General features: G+C 36.1%; 1 protein-coding gene across 1 annotated transcript in view; it reads left to right on the top strand.

Moving 5' to 3' along the window:
• Positions 1 to 16,955, top strand: part of THSD7A (thrombospondin type 1 domain containing 7A) — a 266,296-nt gene that overhangs the window by 190,863 nt on the left and 58,478 nt on the right. Inside the window, exons 9-11 of the mRNA XM_059843888.1 lie at positions 5,085 to 5,276; positions 13,221 to 13,455; positions 16,445 to 16,560. Of these exons, the coding sequence (XP_059699871.1) occupies positions 5,085 to 5,276; positions 13,221 to 13,455; positions 16,445 to 16,560 (543 nt within the window). The remainder of the gene's footprint in view (positions 1 to 5,084; positions 5,277 to 13,220; positions 13,456 to 16,444; positions 16,561 to 16,955) is intronic.

The raw sequence follows: 16,955 nt of genomic DNA, 5'->3' as shown, positions 1-16,955 counted from the left end.
GTAATACTGCATTTTTCTCCTGCAGCCTCCATGCTTAGAGGCATTACTTTAGACATTTAAATAATGATAAGGCCTCCTTCACCCATAATCACATTAAAAGTTGAGCTCTGGGTTGCTCTTCCAAATATTTCAGCTGCCCAGCAGTTTCCAATGGGTGACACATCATATACAAGATACTGATAGAAGAGACTTTTTTCCTTCAAGTTGAAGATATAATACTAAATTTGAATATAATGAAACAAAAAATAAGTAATATGAAGTCTGCAGTTCAGTTTTAGCATATGGGCTCAGTTGCTGTCATTACTTCTTTTATGAACTTTGAAATACAACTGTAAAATTTGTTTTACTAATGTGTGATATTCCTGTCCTTCACTGATTATTACACAGACATGTTAAAAATAATGTCAGCTATTAAAGATCAAAATGCTCTCTTGATTTAATTCCCCTAATTTTTATTTTATTGTCAAAATTTACTTAGTTTATATCAGGTTATAGGTCACTCTTTCAGAAACAATAGCTGCTTCTTTCCTTGTTTAGAACTGAGACCAGGCTCATTGACTTATTACATAGGGCTCCAGCAGTAACTTTATTTTATGCTGATTTTTTTAAAGTTTTTCTCTATGCCTCACTGGGTCTTGCAGTGATTTTACTGTTCATTTTAAGGCTTAAAAAACATTTTGCTCTCTGTTAAGCACTTGCCTTCCCATACAGGTCAGAATTTGACAGCAATTTTTTACTGTGCACTGAAGCATGCACTATGTTAAAGATGCACAATAAGCAAGAGGGTTTCTTTACCGTGTCTCTCTAGTGATTCCAGCTCTAGGAATGCTTCCCATTGGAACTTAAAGCATTTTACAAGAAACTTAAATATCAGATACATTTTACAGATGAGTAGACAAAAACACAAAGGGCTGACATGATTCAACTGCATTAACCACACAGCGTGGTCCAGCTCAACTTTTAGCATCCAGACTAAATTTTCACAGATACAATACCTGCTTTGTGAATGTAATAAAACAGGAATGGTGATATGAATACTGATATTTATTAATCAGTTTCTCCTGAATGCTATTCACACGCTACCTCTCTGATCTGTAAAAATTTGCCTATTCTGTAGTTCTGAAATTTGGGATTTTTTTTTGGTTTTTTTGTTGGCTTGGGTTTTTTTGGTTGGTTTTGTTTGTTTGTTTGTTTCAAAACAACTAAATAGTTTTGTAGTTCAATAGTGGCTCTCGTGTGGGCATATATATCAGGAAGCCTTTGAGCCAAGAAGCTGGCCAAAAGGCGGTTTATGTAGTGACTTGCTTTGTTGATTGTTCAGATGGATCCAGCCTAATTATTTGATAAAGAGATGTGTATTCAAAAGACTATCCCATCAGCACTCCTCACTGATGTAAGTCTCTAAAAAAACATCCCAGGAATAGTTTAAACAATTTTTGACATTTTAAATTTTTGAAAAAAAACCCCTTTTTCCTCCTGCAATTTTTATGTGCTGTCATTTCAAGTGTTATTTGGAGTTTTTAATCCAAAATGTGTGTCTCTTGCCTAAGAGAGAAATATAATTCAACAACATAAGCGTTGTTTGCAAATATGGAATACTGCTAGATTCCATTGCTAGATTTTAGTGAACAAGTCAACTGATAAGTGGTGAAGATTTCTCTTGACAGAAATGTCATATTCTGTTTTCATGTCTCTGCTTTTTACTTTTTTATCATTCTGTTGCTTAGAATATAAGTAACCCAGGGCAGACGCCTTTTTTTTTTGTTAGTTCTGTCTTCAAAACTTATGCAACATAAATTTATACCCATAATGTTCAAATAAAATCATAGAATCATTGTATGGCTGTGTTTGAAGGGACCTTAAAGGTCACCTCGTTCCAATCTCTCTGCCATGGGCAGGAACACCTTCCACTAAAACAGGTTGTTCACAGCTCCCTCTAACCTGGTCTTGCACACTTCCAGGGATGGAGCAGCCATCATGTCTACAGACAACTTATCCAGTGCCTCTCCTCCTTTGCAGCCAAGAATGTTTTCCTTAATCTCTCTTTTAGTTTAAAGCTTTTCCCCCTTGTCCTATCATTACACGCATTTTCAAAAAGCCCCTTTTCATCTTTCTTGTCAGCCTTTTTCAGGTACTAGAAGGCTGCTATAATGTCTCATTGGATTCTCTTCTCCAGGCTGAACAACTTCAATTTTCTCAGCCGTTCCTCATGGGAGACATATTCCAACCCTCTGCTCACCTTCAGGGCCCTTCTCTGGACTGGCTTCAACACTCAATGGCAAACATTTTCAAATGGGACTTTTTCTAAGTAGTCTTTACAATGGCACTGTTCCCAGCTTATGGTTGAGTGGTTCCTGGTGGTTGACTACACTACGCCCTATAAAGAGGAAGGCGAAAAAGGTCAAGTTGTTCATAAAACCATTAGTGAAATGTCAGAAACAATTTAGTATAAATAAAATATTTCCCTGAAGATAAGAAGTACCCATTAGAAGACATTTCTTCCAACTACATTTCTATGCTATTGAATTTATCAGATAACAATTGGACACATGACAAAAACAAAATGCCAATATGTGAGATACATATCTCTAGAATTTTTTCTCTGAAAAAGCGAATTAAAAATTGGGCTTTTGATTTTGGGAGAGAGTGAAGGTTTGGTTTCATTTGAGATATAAACTCGGACTGAAACTAAGTTAAAAATATTCTTCATTGTGACACCAAATTAAGCTTGAGTTTAAATTTAAAAAAAAAAAAAATTAAGAGCCAATAAGTGATAAATAAATTCAGTATAGTGCTATTTGTTTATACTGTGACACCCCATTGTAATAGTAGCATTTCTTGCAAAGTGTGCATGTGTACTAGCAGTTTATCTTATTCAGTCTTAACTAGCAATGGAACAATTTGAGAGTAGGTTTCACCCCTTTTCTAGCTTTTTTTTTCCTGTCTGAAAAAGAAGCTTAGTCCTCTCCTCTATCTCTTGTCCTTGAGCCCAAACAAATGCCCTTCTGATGAAGCAGAAAAGAATCCCTCCTGCACTGGTGTCAGGGTGTGATGACCTGCAATATAACAGAGAGAACAGTTGATGCAAAGACTGAGTCCAGTGAGGGAAGCAGAACTTGGCATGGGAGAACCGTGAAGCCTTTGGCAGGGCTCAAATTTGTATTTTAATATGGGAAAATATAGCTGTTGAGACTGACTTGATCTCAAAGGTCTTTATAATTCAGATGAGTATGACTACTTTAGGCTATTTTAAAAACATGAGCTGCAGAATTTTCCCAGGTTTTCAGAACCAGGGAAGATTGATGTTAGTACTTCTGTTGTGCCTAAATATTCTGTATGACTAAAATACTTGGCACTGTTCAAAAGGATCTAATATTGAATGGATGGCCTTCATCTTTAACTCTTTCACAAAGAATTTGGTTAACACTTCTGACTTAGTACTAAAACATCTTCTGGTTTCAGGAACTCCATTTAAGAGATTCTTATTTAAAAGACTGTAAACTTTGAATGACAAAAAATGGAGTTTATGTAGTTTCTGTTTTAATTAGTATTTGAACCAATTCATTATTATATCTATTGAGCAATAAAGTCTAATTTGAGACTTGGTAAAATGGAGTTTTTATATCTCTAGCTTCATTTATCATATGCTCAGTTCTTTCTGAAGTAGCTTTCAGAATCCATTGGGGTAGTTACTAACAGTACCTGATGCCTTTATGATTTAATTACAGGGTATTTGATCAATATTTCTAACAAATATTTTGTTGTATTGAAGACTTACATTCATTTGCAAATATTGATAAGTCATTATTTTGTTGACATTGGCTATTGAAACAAAGGGGCTGACATGATGGGTCTTAGAAAGTGCATAATGTAGACAACTCATGTTTTGTCCTGTCAGGATCATGTAAAATTCAAGAGTGTTTCAATAGATGAATCATAACAGAAGGTTTTATACCCAAGTACAGCAAAGATCATATAGCACAAAAGGCATTGAGATGCTTTGAACTGTTATCCTTTTTAGAAAATTAAAAAAAAAAAAATTTGTTTACAAATGAGCTGGCTCTTTCATGTTTTAATTGTATGTGGCTGTCAAGGCCTCAGAAGTCCAGTGTACCCTTAGATGCAACATTTTCTGTTCCTCATAACAGGCATTATGTTGGGCTAACAAGGCTAGAATTCCAAAAACTGGACCCGAGTCTTTCTCTCCTTTATTTTTTCCATCATTTGCTCCAACATGTAGATTTATCATGATACTTACTGATATGTACCACCAGAATATGTGGTCATTCATTCTTTCCCACTTAATAAATCTTAACTTCTTTGATCAAGAAATCATGTCTCCTCACAAAATTATCCATATTGTGATTAAGGTGCTGTTTGGACAGATCTCAGACACAGTGGTCCCATGATGATCTGATTGAAAACAAAAGCAACCCTGCTACTTAAATACTAGCTAATATTTCATTAAGCAATTCACACCTGCCTGGATCGTATTATTATAGTGAAATGTGTACCTACAGAATACAAATGCATAGATCGTGTTATATCTCCATGACACAGAGAGTGATGTCTTGCTGATTTGCTAACAAATGAAGATCTTTCTAACCAAACAACACTCTGACTGTAATTTACTGCATGTTTTGACAGATAGCTGCAATTCAAAGGAGGAATTGTGGATTATAGACTGGCTAAGTTAGGATGGTTTTCCCCTTTTCCCACAAATCTAGATGAAAACTGGGTCATTTCTATACATGCATCTCTATGTACACAGTTTTCCATAGGGTTGTTATATACTCTGTTACATTTGGATTTTGTGTGGGAACATATATTACGAAACAAAAGCCTAAAGACCATCCAGGCTGGCATTCACTTCATGAGAATATCGAAACAATTTAGGTTTAAGTATGCTCTTCTAGAATCGAGGCAGAGGAGACGAGTAATAAAAAAATCTATTTACCTTGTTTATACAGAAGAACAGAATCTAATTTATTTGTGCGCCCATCTGGACTGGATTGCTCATTTTGAGTTAATTTAGCAAATGATAGACTGCTATGGCCTTTTCTTTATTTTTTTTTTTCTCCCAGGAGAAGAGGTTGACAGGCAGCTGTGCAGAGATGCCATCTACCCGATCCCGGTGGTGTGCGAAGCGCCGTGCCCCAAGGACTGCGTGCTCAGCATGTGGTCTGCCTGGTCCTCCTGCTCGCACACCTGCTCCGGAAAAACCACAGAAGGGAAGCAGCTGCGAGCCCGCTCCATCCTGGCCTACGCAGGTGAAGGTAAGGGCTCCCCTCTCCTCCTGGATTGGCAATCCTCAACTGCCTCTGTACTGTCAAATTTCTTGATCGACAGAAACAAATTATTAGGTCACATTGTGGGTTTTTAATCGCAAAATTGTTGAAACGGTTATCCTACATTTACTCCTGGTACCTAAAGCTGTTTTAAAGAGGGTTTATTTTGCTTGTTTCAGTTAATGTTACTATATGTTTTTAGTGTGCCTAATGTTACTGTTTCTATTTTAGATATATGATTTTCTTGTGTTCATTAAAATTAAACAACACAAACTTTTCATCCGATAGAGATTAACAATGCTAATTTACGTCCAGTTTGGAAAGGTACAAGTATACAGAATGCTGAAAAGATGAGAATTTTGATGATTCAAATGTTGTCCAATTTGGAAAGATACAAGTATCCCGAATTCTGAAAAGATGAGAATCTTAATGTTCAAATGTCAGCAAAAGCGTTTTGTAGTTTCTTTTTCTCTAACTGGTAACTTATGTTACCCCACTAACATTGTTATTCATAGCAAAACTTTGGGGTTTGCCCTGCAAGTCTTCACTCTTAAATGGCTTCCATTTATTCAAGTGATCCTTGCACAGTGTCTGCAGCATATGCAAAGAGAAGGCATAGCTGGAATATAAAGGAGAAGACAAAACAGGTTTTAGATACAGGTTCATGGCTATTCTTTCCCATGGTTCCTACCGCTCTTTTTGTTTTGGTTTTAAGTATTTGGAGGGGTGGTTGGGTTTAGAGGAAATGTATCCTGTCTATAATGTGATTCAAAAATGGCCATGTCAAGTGTGCAAGGGTCCAGCTGATAAAATGCCTCATGCAGGAGCCAGGAGACATAGTCACCAAAGAGTTCTTGGAAGATTTTTACTCCCATGTTACTGACATATAAGTTAAATGCCTCAATAGAAAAGGATTACATGTATGCATTAGTTCTTCTTTTAAACTGTTAAGCATTTTATTACTTTATCTTAAGATCAAATTTAGCTGAAAAGTGAAAGCTGCAAGGTATGGAAGCAGTGAAACGGAGTAGCTGTACACTTTGCTGTTTGCAGACACAACTAACAATGCTAAAAGTGTACTGTGTATTTGGCAGAATTTGGGTGATTGTAAAAAAAAAACATGGCAAGCACTTTCAGCCTTTTCTCTGAACGGAATCTTTGCTAGAAATGTAAGTGGCAACCAGAACTGTACTCTATTTTAGTAGGTGATGCAAATAATAAATTACTTAGATGGATTCAATGTAACAAAGTAGAAACACTTTTAAAATTGTAAAAAAATTTGGTGTGTGGTGTCCCTTTTTTTTATACAGTGTGTCAAACAGACTCATTTGGGGGAAACATAGAGCCATATAATTCAAATAAACATATATTCATGTACTTCTTGCTTGTCCATGTAGGTCAAGACAACAGATTTTCTATATACTTTAGTAATTTTACTGGTGACAGAAATTTAAATCCTGACAAGCATGCCATAGAAGTCAAAACCTAAATTACTGGAAAAATTATTCCACTTTCTTATGCTTAATCTTAAAAAGTACTTTTTAGTCTGACTTTGATACTTAATACAACCTAGGTTAATTTACAAGGCTGCAGATGCAGCAAAGTTGTTCAGCATCACCTGGATTTTGGGTATGTGAATTTTATTAATATTTGTTGTGCAGTGATCAGAATCACCACAGAGTGATCACCAAAGACTGACAGATCTCAAACCACAGAGGCTGTAGTGAAGAAATCCTTAAAATAAGGCTGAGAAAGCTAACTCATTACCTGGGTGTTGTAGTGCTTAAGCTTTGCTCAAACCCTGCCTTTTTTCCCACTGTTTCAGATGAAGTTATTCTGTGCTCTTTTCAAGGATGCAAGTTGCTAGGTCTGCCCAGCTTACCCAGGAGTGCACTCACATCTCAGTCAGATCTCTTCCATACAGTGCTCCTTTGCACTCATACAAACTGCAGAGAATGAAAGTATATAAATAAATGAAAGAACTTTCCAAGGCTTAGGGTATTTTTACAACTTTAGCTGGAAAGTACTTTTCACCTTTTCTTGTATTATATTAAAAAATGTATCAGTTTAACCTTTTTTTATGCTTCGGTGGAATTAGAGTTATTTTCATCTTTCTCCTCATACTCTGGTTATGCCTCTTAGTCATTTGTTACGTGACAAATAACTGAATGACTTTCCACCTCCAAAATCCCATGACCGAGATCAGCTGTGTTCTCAAAACATAAAATACTGGGTGCTGGGAGGTCATTTCTTGTTCTAGGAGCACAGAATATATTCATGTGTTTGAGCATCTGTATTCCACTGATATAAAAGGAAGCTTCACATGAACATTTTTTGGAAAAGATGCAATTCTCAGTTCTATTCAGAACTTAAATGCACAGAACTGTAGATGGAAGCTCTGTAAGCATCATGTAAAACTAAAAATTCCAAGTCTCATAAATGTAAGACCAATAATTCCATCTACGTGTTAAAGCTGAGTTTTGGAAACAGCTATCAGTTCTGTTCAGGTGAACAGTCACACAAGTTTTCTCTTGGATTTCTGAACCTTTTCTTGAGCTGTTGGTATGAGAGACAGACCAGCCTAGGTAAACTATTCCATATTAATTTCTGTATCCTGTTACCTTGAGTTTTCACTCAAAACACAATAGGAAAATGTACATAAATATATATTATTCCTATTATATATCAGGACTGGATGTTAATTAAAGAAAAAATATGCAAGACTGTTGCAAATCCATGAATAAGGCGAAATTTGTATTCTAAAATGACATAAGGAGTCCAGGTGTGAGTCCTTGATCACACACATCCTCCTGCTAGTCATTCAGTGCACAAGCCTAGAAAGATCAAAGCATTGCAGGCATTGCATAGACAATGAATACTGCAATCTATCAAAGTATCTGGTACATTTAATTCTCATTCATTTGGGTACTTAAACACGAACACCTCTTGAAATTTTTGAGGCTCTATAGATGTGAAATAGTTTTTTTATCTGGATCAGATGGCTTTTTATCAACTATTGTCTGTGATTGTTCAGTTTCTCTCCTCTTTGAAATGAAAAATACTATATTCTACCATTTTTCTTGTTAACATTGGCATATAACTGTCTGTAATAGAGCTATGTCATTTCACACCTAAGAAAATGTTTTCCTCTTATTACCAGTCTATCTTTGCTGCTGCACTGGTTTGAAGAAACCATCAAATTAACATGACTGGCCACCAGGAAACAAGCACAGTCTAATCAATATATTTATTTGATTTAGAATCAGAATAATTCAGTAGTATTATACTATTTCCTCAGTGTAAAGAATAGGTTCACAGAAAAACTATAAGCCATATGTAAAATACAACAAATATAAGCCATATGTAAATTACAACAGTGACAAAGTTTTCTAATGAGCTCTGGGATACCAACTGCTCCTCCAGCACCACACAGATTTCTGCTTGAGCCAGGAGCTGACCTCAGTTGTGTACCCTCTCATCATCATTTCCTCATTCCAAACAAGACCCTTTTCATGGGGTCAAACCACATGCTGCAGAGCCTCAAGCATGGTTGTGGTCATGCACATCTGGGATGGGCTTATTTACTTGCATTCAGTGGAAAGAAAGGAGTCTCTTCATAAGATAAAGACTTACTGTGCTTTGTGAGATGTGGAAATGAGTGTCACAATAGCATTTTTTTGATATTTTTTCTAAGATCACTGTCCTCAGCTTGAAGGTTTGAAAGGCAAAGTGATTTATAATTTTGCCCGTCTGTGAGACTGCCTATAGTGTTAGCTCATTTGTGTCACTGTCAAATATATCTTCATGGTACAGTAAGAAACTCAGAGAAGTCAGTGTCTCAAAATATAAAATGACAGCAAAGGACATAGTGATGTTATCTGATACATCATGCAGTTGTTCTGCATAAATCTAGGAAGGTATTGTATACAGCTCAGCCTATCTCTTGAATGTAGGGTGTGTCTATTTTTGGTTTATAGTCTGAGTAATATTTCTATTCTTCTTTTTATTCCCTGCTTACAATAAATCTTATTTAATGTGTATCGTACACTAAGATTGTTCCACATTACTTCTGGACCTGAGACTCAACAGTACTGAATTAATCTTAGTTTTTCAGTAAGTAACAAATATGTAGATTGATTCTGTTTTGATTATACACTGCCATAGACTGGAAAATTGGTGCAATACAGCATAACAGTAATGTTGTGGGTACATCCAAAGTTTTATCAGTAAAAACAATTTTGGAAAAGTAAACACCCCACTTCCCAAATAAACACCAAACCAAAATCAAAAAACCAAAAGTTGAATGCAAAGAGGAAAATAAGACAACTTAAAAGCTTAATGTATTAAAATGAGAGGGAAGGGAAATTTTTTTATTATTATTCTCTTAGGGGAGAGATGCATATGTGCAGCAGGGCTTTGCTATGGGTGTTACATGTTCATAGATCAGCAAAGTGTAATGCCAGAAGGACTATTTGGCATGGCCATACAGCACAGAGCACTGAACATCACAGTTAGATAGTATAGAATATCAGTTGTCCATCTCATCAGATATTCTGTTTGACAGGGAGCAGCAGCTCTTATCATCTATCTGCAAGACTGATTTATTGAATATGTAAGAAATAGCTGGATCAAAGGAGTTTCTTATCAATACTTAACAGATAGTTGATATGCTTTAAAATTTTATTCCTGTTAAATTCCAATACAGTTTGACTTCATAGTTGCAAACAAGAAGTTATGCTTAGGGGTTTTTAATGTATTTACTCTTCCTACATTTATTGAATGTGTTTTTATTTTCCTGGTTTGAAATAACAGTGCTTGGTAATTAAATCTGAAAGCACAGAATTGAGTATTTATTTCAGCTGCAAATTGCTCATTCACAAAAGAATAAATTTTGGAGAACAGGAGGTGTTTCATGAAACAAGAATAAAAAAAATCCACTTAGTTTTGGAACAGTGCAACCTGAATTTTCAGGCAACACTTACTAAGTGACCTGACACATGTGTGAAAAAGGTGAGCCAGGGCAGGGTATGTTACTGTGCTTCTTATGCTCAGGAGCCCACCAGCTCAGATTGCTGAGTGTGGTGAGGGTCAGGGGTTCATACTCTATCCTGGAAAAGTCTTGAGGACAGACCTCACATTTACCATGAGTCCACTCTGCATCCTGACCTGTTGTGTATTTTGGACAGGTCTGCTTGGTTTGTGAAACTGATGTAAACCAGGGCAGGAAGCATCAATGTTTGCAGAACAGGAACAGTCTTGGTTCTGACTGTGTCTGTCTTCAGGAAGTGCAGATGCCTTGAGAAGTGCCTACCTCCTGCCTACAGCAAAGAAATGAGTAACACCCATTTCACTCACTAGAATACAATAGGCACTTCAGTCACATCTGTTTTCTCACACTTTAAGGTTATTCCAGCTGTTTTGAAATGCAGTTATAAAACTTTGCAAAAACAAGTTATATCAAAATGATTACTTACAATGATTCTAAATGCTTTAAAAAATGTTTAACGTTTTGAAATTTCAAAGTTATCTTGTCAACGTCACCAAAAAAAAAAAATTATAATCCAATCATTTAATATCCTAGAGCAAGGTGTCTTACCCCTTTAGCACCTCCAAACCAGGCAGAAAAGCAATGACAATTCTGTCAGATATTTTATGAGCAATATGCAGGTCTCTCTGCAAAGCTAGTCTTTCCCTTCCAAGTCTACTTTGCTTAAAAATTCAAACCCAAAGCTAAATGATTCAACCTCAATTGGTTTTTGTATTCTTGAAATTATTTTTAGTACTGTCAAGAAGTTATTTACTGTCAACTGATCATTTATTATTAAAGGATGTGTTTATTATTGTATATCCCTTTTTCCTATATTCTGATGAATTCAAATGTCTATTCAATTTTTTTTTCTGTGTTACTCATTAATACATTCCTGTCAACCTTGTCCTCTACTGGGGATATGCTCATAAAGTTGTTACCCCTACACAGATGTTGTAAAGGGCAATTCTAACTGCCAGTTTTCCAACCCCTTCTGCATTTTCTGTACCTAGTTAAATTGGAGGAAGCACAAGAGAATGCTGTTTTCCTGGACAGAATGGCACATTGATTTTTATTTTAGTAGTATTATTTCCACATTTTGTTCAGTCTTTGCATGTTTTTTAACTCCTGATTTAAACTGAGCAGAACTGGATTCCCACTGAGCTGCAGACATTCATGCCCCAATGTTTTTCATTTACAAGTCAATGTCAATCTCTTTTTTTCCCCTGAATAGATATTCTTGCATAGCTGCCGAAACTGAACCTCAGTTGTCACTTTATTCTCAAATGTCTTAAGAACTGGTGCCTGTGGCATTCAATATTTTAAACATATTTTCAATATTTTAATCTATTTTAAATATGTATTTTAAATATATTTTTAACAATTCTGATAGGCTTGAGTTGCATCCATTTTGTACCAAAAAAAATTCAAGTTATACTTTAATTAGATTCACATATTTGTAGGTTTTTCCAATCCCCCTTTGCTAAATTTAAGATTAGCTAGTCTGTTGCATGACATCTCAACTAATATTATGTTTGCTGTTGCTTGGTTAAATCAATATTTTTAGGGAAAAGCCAGAAATTAAAAATATTCCTAGAGAAATAAATTGAGAACTATGATTTTATCTTGTGTTTTCATTTGAATGAACCTTTTCTTATGTTTGCTGCAGATCTAGATCATGCAGAGCAACTTGTTGTATAAAGTAGTTTTATACTGGCAACTTGACTTTCTTGTGTTGGAGTATTTGAAGCATCCATGGTTTCTTTGATTACATTTACTTTTTTTGTTTTATTTCAACGACAGGTGCTTAAAACCCTTTCCCTTCCCCATATCTGTAGAGCAGAGAGTCAACCTGAAGTTCAGTGTTGGGGTATAAATAATGTACTCTGCAACATGCATTTGGTAGAAGCATACATTTTAGAGAAAAGTATGGATCATCAGCATTAACTAATAAGAAGCTCCTCTTTCAGTTGTCTCTCTTATTTTTCTTGTCTTTTAGGAGAGGCCAAAATGTTGCTTAGATTTTTTTGCTGCCTTTCCATCAGTTGGAGATAGGAGCCCCATTGTTCCTTTAGGCCAGAAGCTCAAACCTAGATTCTAGTAATCCCAGATATTTAGTGGGTGTGATGTCTGCTCACAGGGCTGGACATGGAATAGCCTGTGATCAGCTCTGGTAGGAAAGACCTCTTCATTTCTCCTGGAGGACTGGGAGGCCAAAGTAGGTTTGAAGTGCTTGAATATAATGAACTGAACATACTATCAAAGAAACTAAACACAACAAAGATAGCATTATCTGTGCTTTTCTTCACAATCATTGACCCTTGATTGCATTTTAATCTTAACCTGCAATAGGCTTTGTTATCTTAATCTGGACCTGGAATTTCCAGCTGTGCCATCCTCTTTGGTTTACATAATATGGATAAACATCCACTGGGAGCTAGGACAAGAGCTCCAAAAATCTTTTCAATTCATCTGTGAATTAGGCATAAACAGTGGTCTTTACACATGTATAATTAGAATAATTATCCATTTCTTCTGTCTACAACCTTCATGCATCCTTGTGTGATCTCTTGCAGTCTCTTCCAGAGAATCATGAAATAATCAGGCTGTAGATCAGTCCAAGCACATTAGTGTTATAGAAGTTATGATTATTTTGTTATCCTTTTTGGTACAGATTTGCATACTGTCCATAAATAGTCTGTTCTATGTGGCTTGTTGACCAAAATTTGTCAAAGTCAATATTGGGCATATGAAGAGGCGGAAAAGAGAACAGCATTTCTTTCATGTAATCAAACTGATAACATATAACAAAGAAAATTTCAAAGTGGGTTTGTGATGCGTTTTTTTTAAATAAAAATTGTGTCTCCTTCCAGTGAAGGATGTTTTGCCCTCTTTCATTGTTGCAGGAGGAGCACAGTGCCCGAACAGTAGTGCCCTCCAGGAGACGCGCAGCTGTAACGAGCACTCCTGCACTGTGTATCATTGGCAGACTGGCCCGTGGGGACAGTGCATAGAGGACACCTCTGTCTCTGCTTTCAACTCCTCTGCCAGCTGGAACGGGGAGGCCACCTGTTCCGTGGGGATGCAGACAAGAAAGGTCATCTGTGTGAGAGTCAACGTGGGACAAGTGGGCCCAAAAAAGTAAAGATTTTTAAAAGTATCTTTGTGCTGTAAATTATGTTTGGATTTTGCTGCTTTATATCTTGATCACCAGTCACTGCTTGCAAAGGCAAAAAGCCCCTCTTCTGTGTGTTCTCATGAGGGGACATTTCATCTTCTAAAAATACAAGACTGGCACAACAGGAGGACTAGATAATACCTTTCCCAGTATGGATTTTAATGGGTGGTATTTACAATGGTAGTTCTGCTGACAGCTAAATCAATCTAGTTGGCTCCTTACTACCATCAGGTTGAGTCACAATAAAATTCTTGGAGTATGTGTGTGAAATGCAGAGCAGCACCATTTCCAAGATCTTCGTGTTGCCTCCAAACAAGCAACACACTGTATGGATTAGTGCATTTCCACTCAAAAATAATGATATGAATCTAAATACACTAAAGCCCTTTTCAGAACCAGACCAAGGAGCTGCAGCATAGTGGAAAATGGCATGACATTAATTTGAAACATTAGTTTGAAATTAGTTTGACAAGCTTTGTGATTTTTTACCCATTTATGTGGGTTTTTTTAGTTATTCCTTTGGCCCAATGATTTAGTTTTACAGTTTACTGTGTTACCAGGGTTAAATACAGATTAGCTGCTAGTAAAATGCATTTGATAATATCTTTGTAGGGATTTGCAGTCTGTAAATATATCCCACTCAGAATAGATTCAAAACTCTAAGAACTGGTAGCAGAGGTCATTTAGAAAGTTCATGAGGCAGCTATTTTCACACAAAATGTTTGCTTGATGCCTGCCATTTGCTGTTTTATTTGGCTGTAGATTTAAGCCTAATTTACTTTAAATGGAAATGTGGGGAGTAATGTCTGCACATTCAGTAATCTAAATTGTTGTGTATTAAGTTGCTGTTCTATTTAGTCATGATGGAATTATCTTTTGTTTGGAACATTTACATAAAAAATCTCACAAATTTCTAGTGATTTATCATCCTTTTTAAATCTACTGTAAATGCCTCTACCTTTGATTTGATGTTAAATTCTGGGAGGAGGACTGTTTTATACTTTCATAAATGAATCGTGTGAAGTGAAAAAAGGTCTTGGTTGTTCCTTCAAATTGTCACATCAAAATCACTGAATCATATTAAAAGACCCAGACATTTAACATGAAAATGTAAATAGGAACCTTGTTTTAAACTCCCCTTAATAAAAAGGATTACTGTGGTATGATACAATCAATATTATTGGCCTTATCTGCCTCACAAGTTACAGACTCCAGCATGTATCTTTTCTGTTTAATTTGACCTTGAGTAAGGACTGAGAAAAATCAATACTTTGCTTTAAGCCATATATAGTAAATACAAACAATATAAAGCATAGAAATGGTGTTCTAATTGAACTAATTGTCTTGCCTAAGTATCTGAAGAGCAATTGTAGTGCTTAGCACTCCTGAAAGATGAAGCTCTCTGTGAAATAGTGAATGTGTGTATTTCAGACTGTTTTGTATGCTTATAATTTCTCCTGTTTTTAAAGGGAAAAGCCAATTCAAGAAAAGCCATTAGCAAACCAACGTTCAATGCTTCTCAGAAACATTTTTTAATTTTAATCTTAAAGAAAATTTCTCACAACATTGTCAATATATGTGATTGGAAGCAGAGGTTTTTTTAAAGTGTATCTGATCATATCTAAACACACCCTTGCAAATAGAATCTAATTTTGTGAATCACATAGAACAAGACACAAGGTGACTTAAAATTGTAGAGAGAACTTACAGAGGGGCGATGGAGGTTTGTGTAGCTATTGCTGTATTATTTCATGTTCTTTCACATTGGTGGGAGGGAAGAAAAGAGAAGGGATGGAGATCCCATTTTAAAAGGGCACCAAGGAATTGGTGCTCGTTCATGGTAACTGATCATATTCTGAGAAGAATATGTGAGTTGACAGGAAAATGCAGACATCTGATGGAAGTCATACACAAGCAAGTATTATTGTTGAAAAGTGTGTTCCTGTAAAACTGCAAATCAGCTTTTGTCCTCCTCACATTGTAGAGGACATTCCTCTCTGCTGACCATGGAAACTAGATTTTCCTGAAAGTTTACCATTACACTCGCCTCTCTTATGTCTCTGGTCCCAGTTGCCCTGGACTGAAAAGGGGGAAAGCTAATCATAGTAATGTTTTTCTGTAATGATCCAAAAGCTCTCAAACATGGATGTGATGTTTTTCTTACATCTTTACATATTCTTCGGACAGTCCACAGTCTGTATGTTTTTGGAGCAATAGAAATTTTGAAATTATTTCAAATATTTTCAGTACTTCTGCGAGAGTTTTTGTATCATTCTGAAACAAGTATTGTGGCATAGAGAGTTGTTTTTCCTTGATGGAAAAAGACAGAATCCCCATAGAATGGGGAAAATGACCTGGGTAATGAGTCCCATATGTGGTAGTCCAATAATCCTTTTTATATGCTGATCAAGCCTCTTCCTAAAACAAGTAAGGTTTTCTGCCTTTTCTGACAGTCTCTCTCAGTCTCATTCATCTGGCAGTTTTAAATTCTTTTCTGGTTTCTCTCATAATCACAGCCAGCTTATACCTATTTGTTCCACTGGGTAGGCAGTGTTATTTATATTATATATGTGTCCTTCCAGAGTTTGTATTTATGATAGAGTGATGAGATTTAGCTTGGAAAATAAAATGTATTTTCCAAGCTAAATGGGATGGCTTTTCTTCATAATTATGTGAAAGCTTGGAAATTACCCTGAAAATACAGAGTCTAGCATGGTGAGTGAGGGATGATGGTTATTTAAATCCTGAGGTGCAGAATATGCTAGATTTGGCTTGCTTTCACCACATGTATTTAATTGCTACTAGTTTTATAGCTGTGCTCCATCCTGGTGAATTCTGAGCAGCAAGCACTGTCCTCATGTGCCTACAAGCATTGAGTATCTCACACAATTCACTGTTTCATTGCAGAGTGATGGTTTATTTGATAATGCTTCTTTCTAATTTTTTTGTTAGATGCCCTGAAAGTCTTCGACCTGAAACTGTGAGACCTTGTCTCCTTCCCTGTAGGAAGGACTGCATTGTGACTCCATTCAGTGACTGGACACCATGTCCTTCTTCATGTCAAGAAGGTAATTTTGTCCATTGCATGCTAAGAAATTTTAAGAATATAAAACATAGGGAGTCAATTACTTGCAATCACTTTTGGCAGAATGCTTATACGCATCTCTTTCTGACAGAGGACATGTAATATCTGGTACAGCTGCTGCAGGGAGGACATAGAATTTTTGCTGAATAGAACAGTTATTTCTATCCATTTTCTTTTTCCTCTGTTAGGATGTTTTTCCACATTCTGCCTGATGTTACAAACCCCCTTTCACATCTTACACTGATAAAGAGATAACTAGTTATGGGGTAGACACATAGCTGTTATCATCAGCTTATCATCTTAACATCAATACTTACACAGTGTTAGCATTTCAATTGTCAGATTATAAAATGGGGTTTGGAAAAACCTATGCTGTTT

The sequence above is a fragment of the Haemorhous mexicanus genome, chromosome 1 (genome assembly GCF_027477595.1).
Source record: "Haemorhous mexicanus isolate bHaeMex1 chromosome 1, bHaeMex1.pri, whole genome shotgun sequence".
Taxonomy (NCBI): domain Eukaryota; kingdom Metazoa; phylum Chordata; class Aves; order Passeriformes; family Fringillidae; genus Haemorhous; species Haemorhous mexicanus.
Note: the sequence above shows the minus strand (reverse complement) of the source record. Positions and strands in the feature narration are given on the sequence as shown.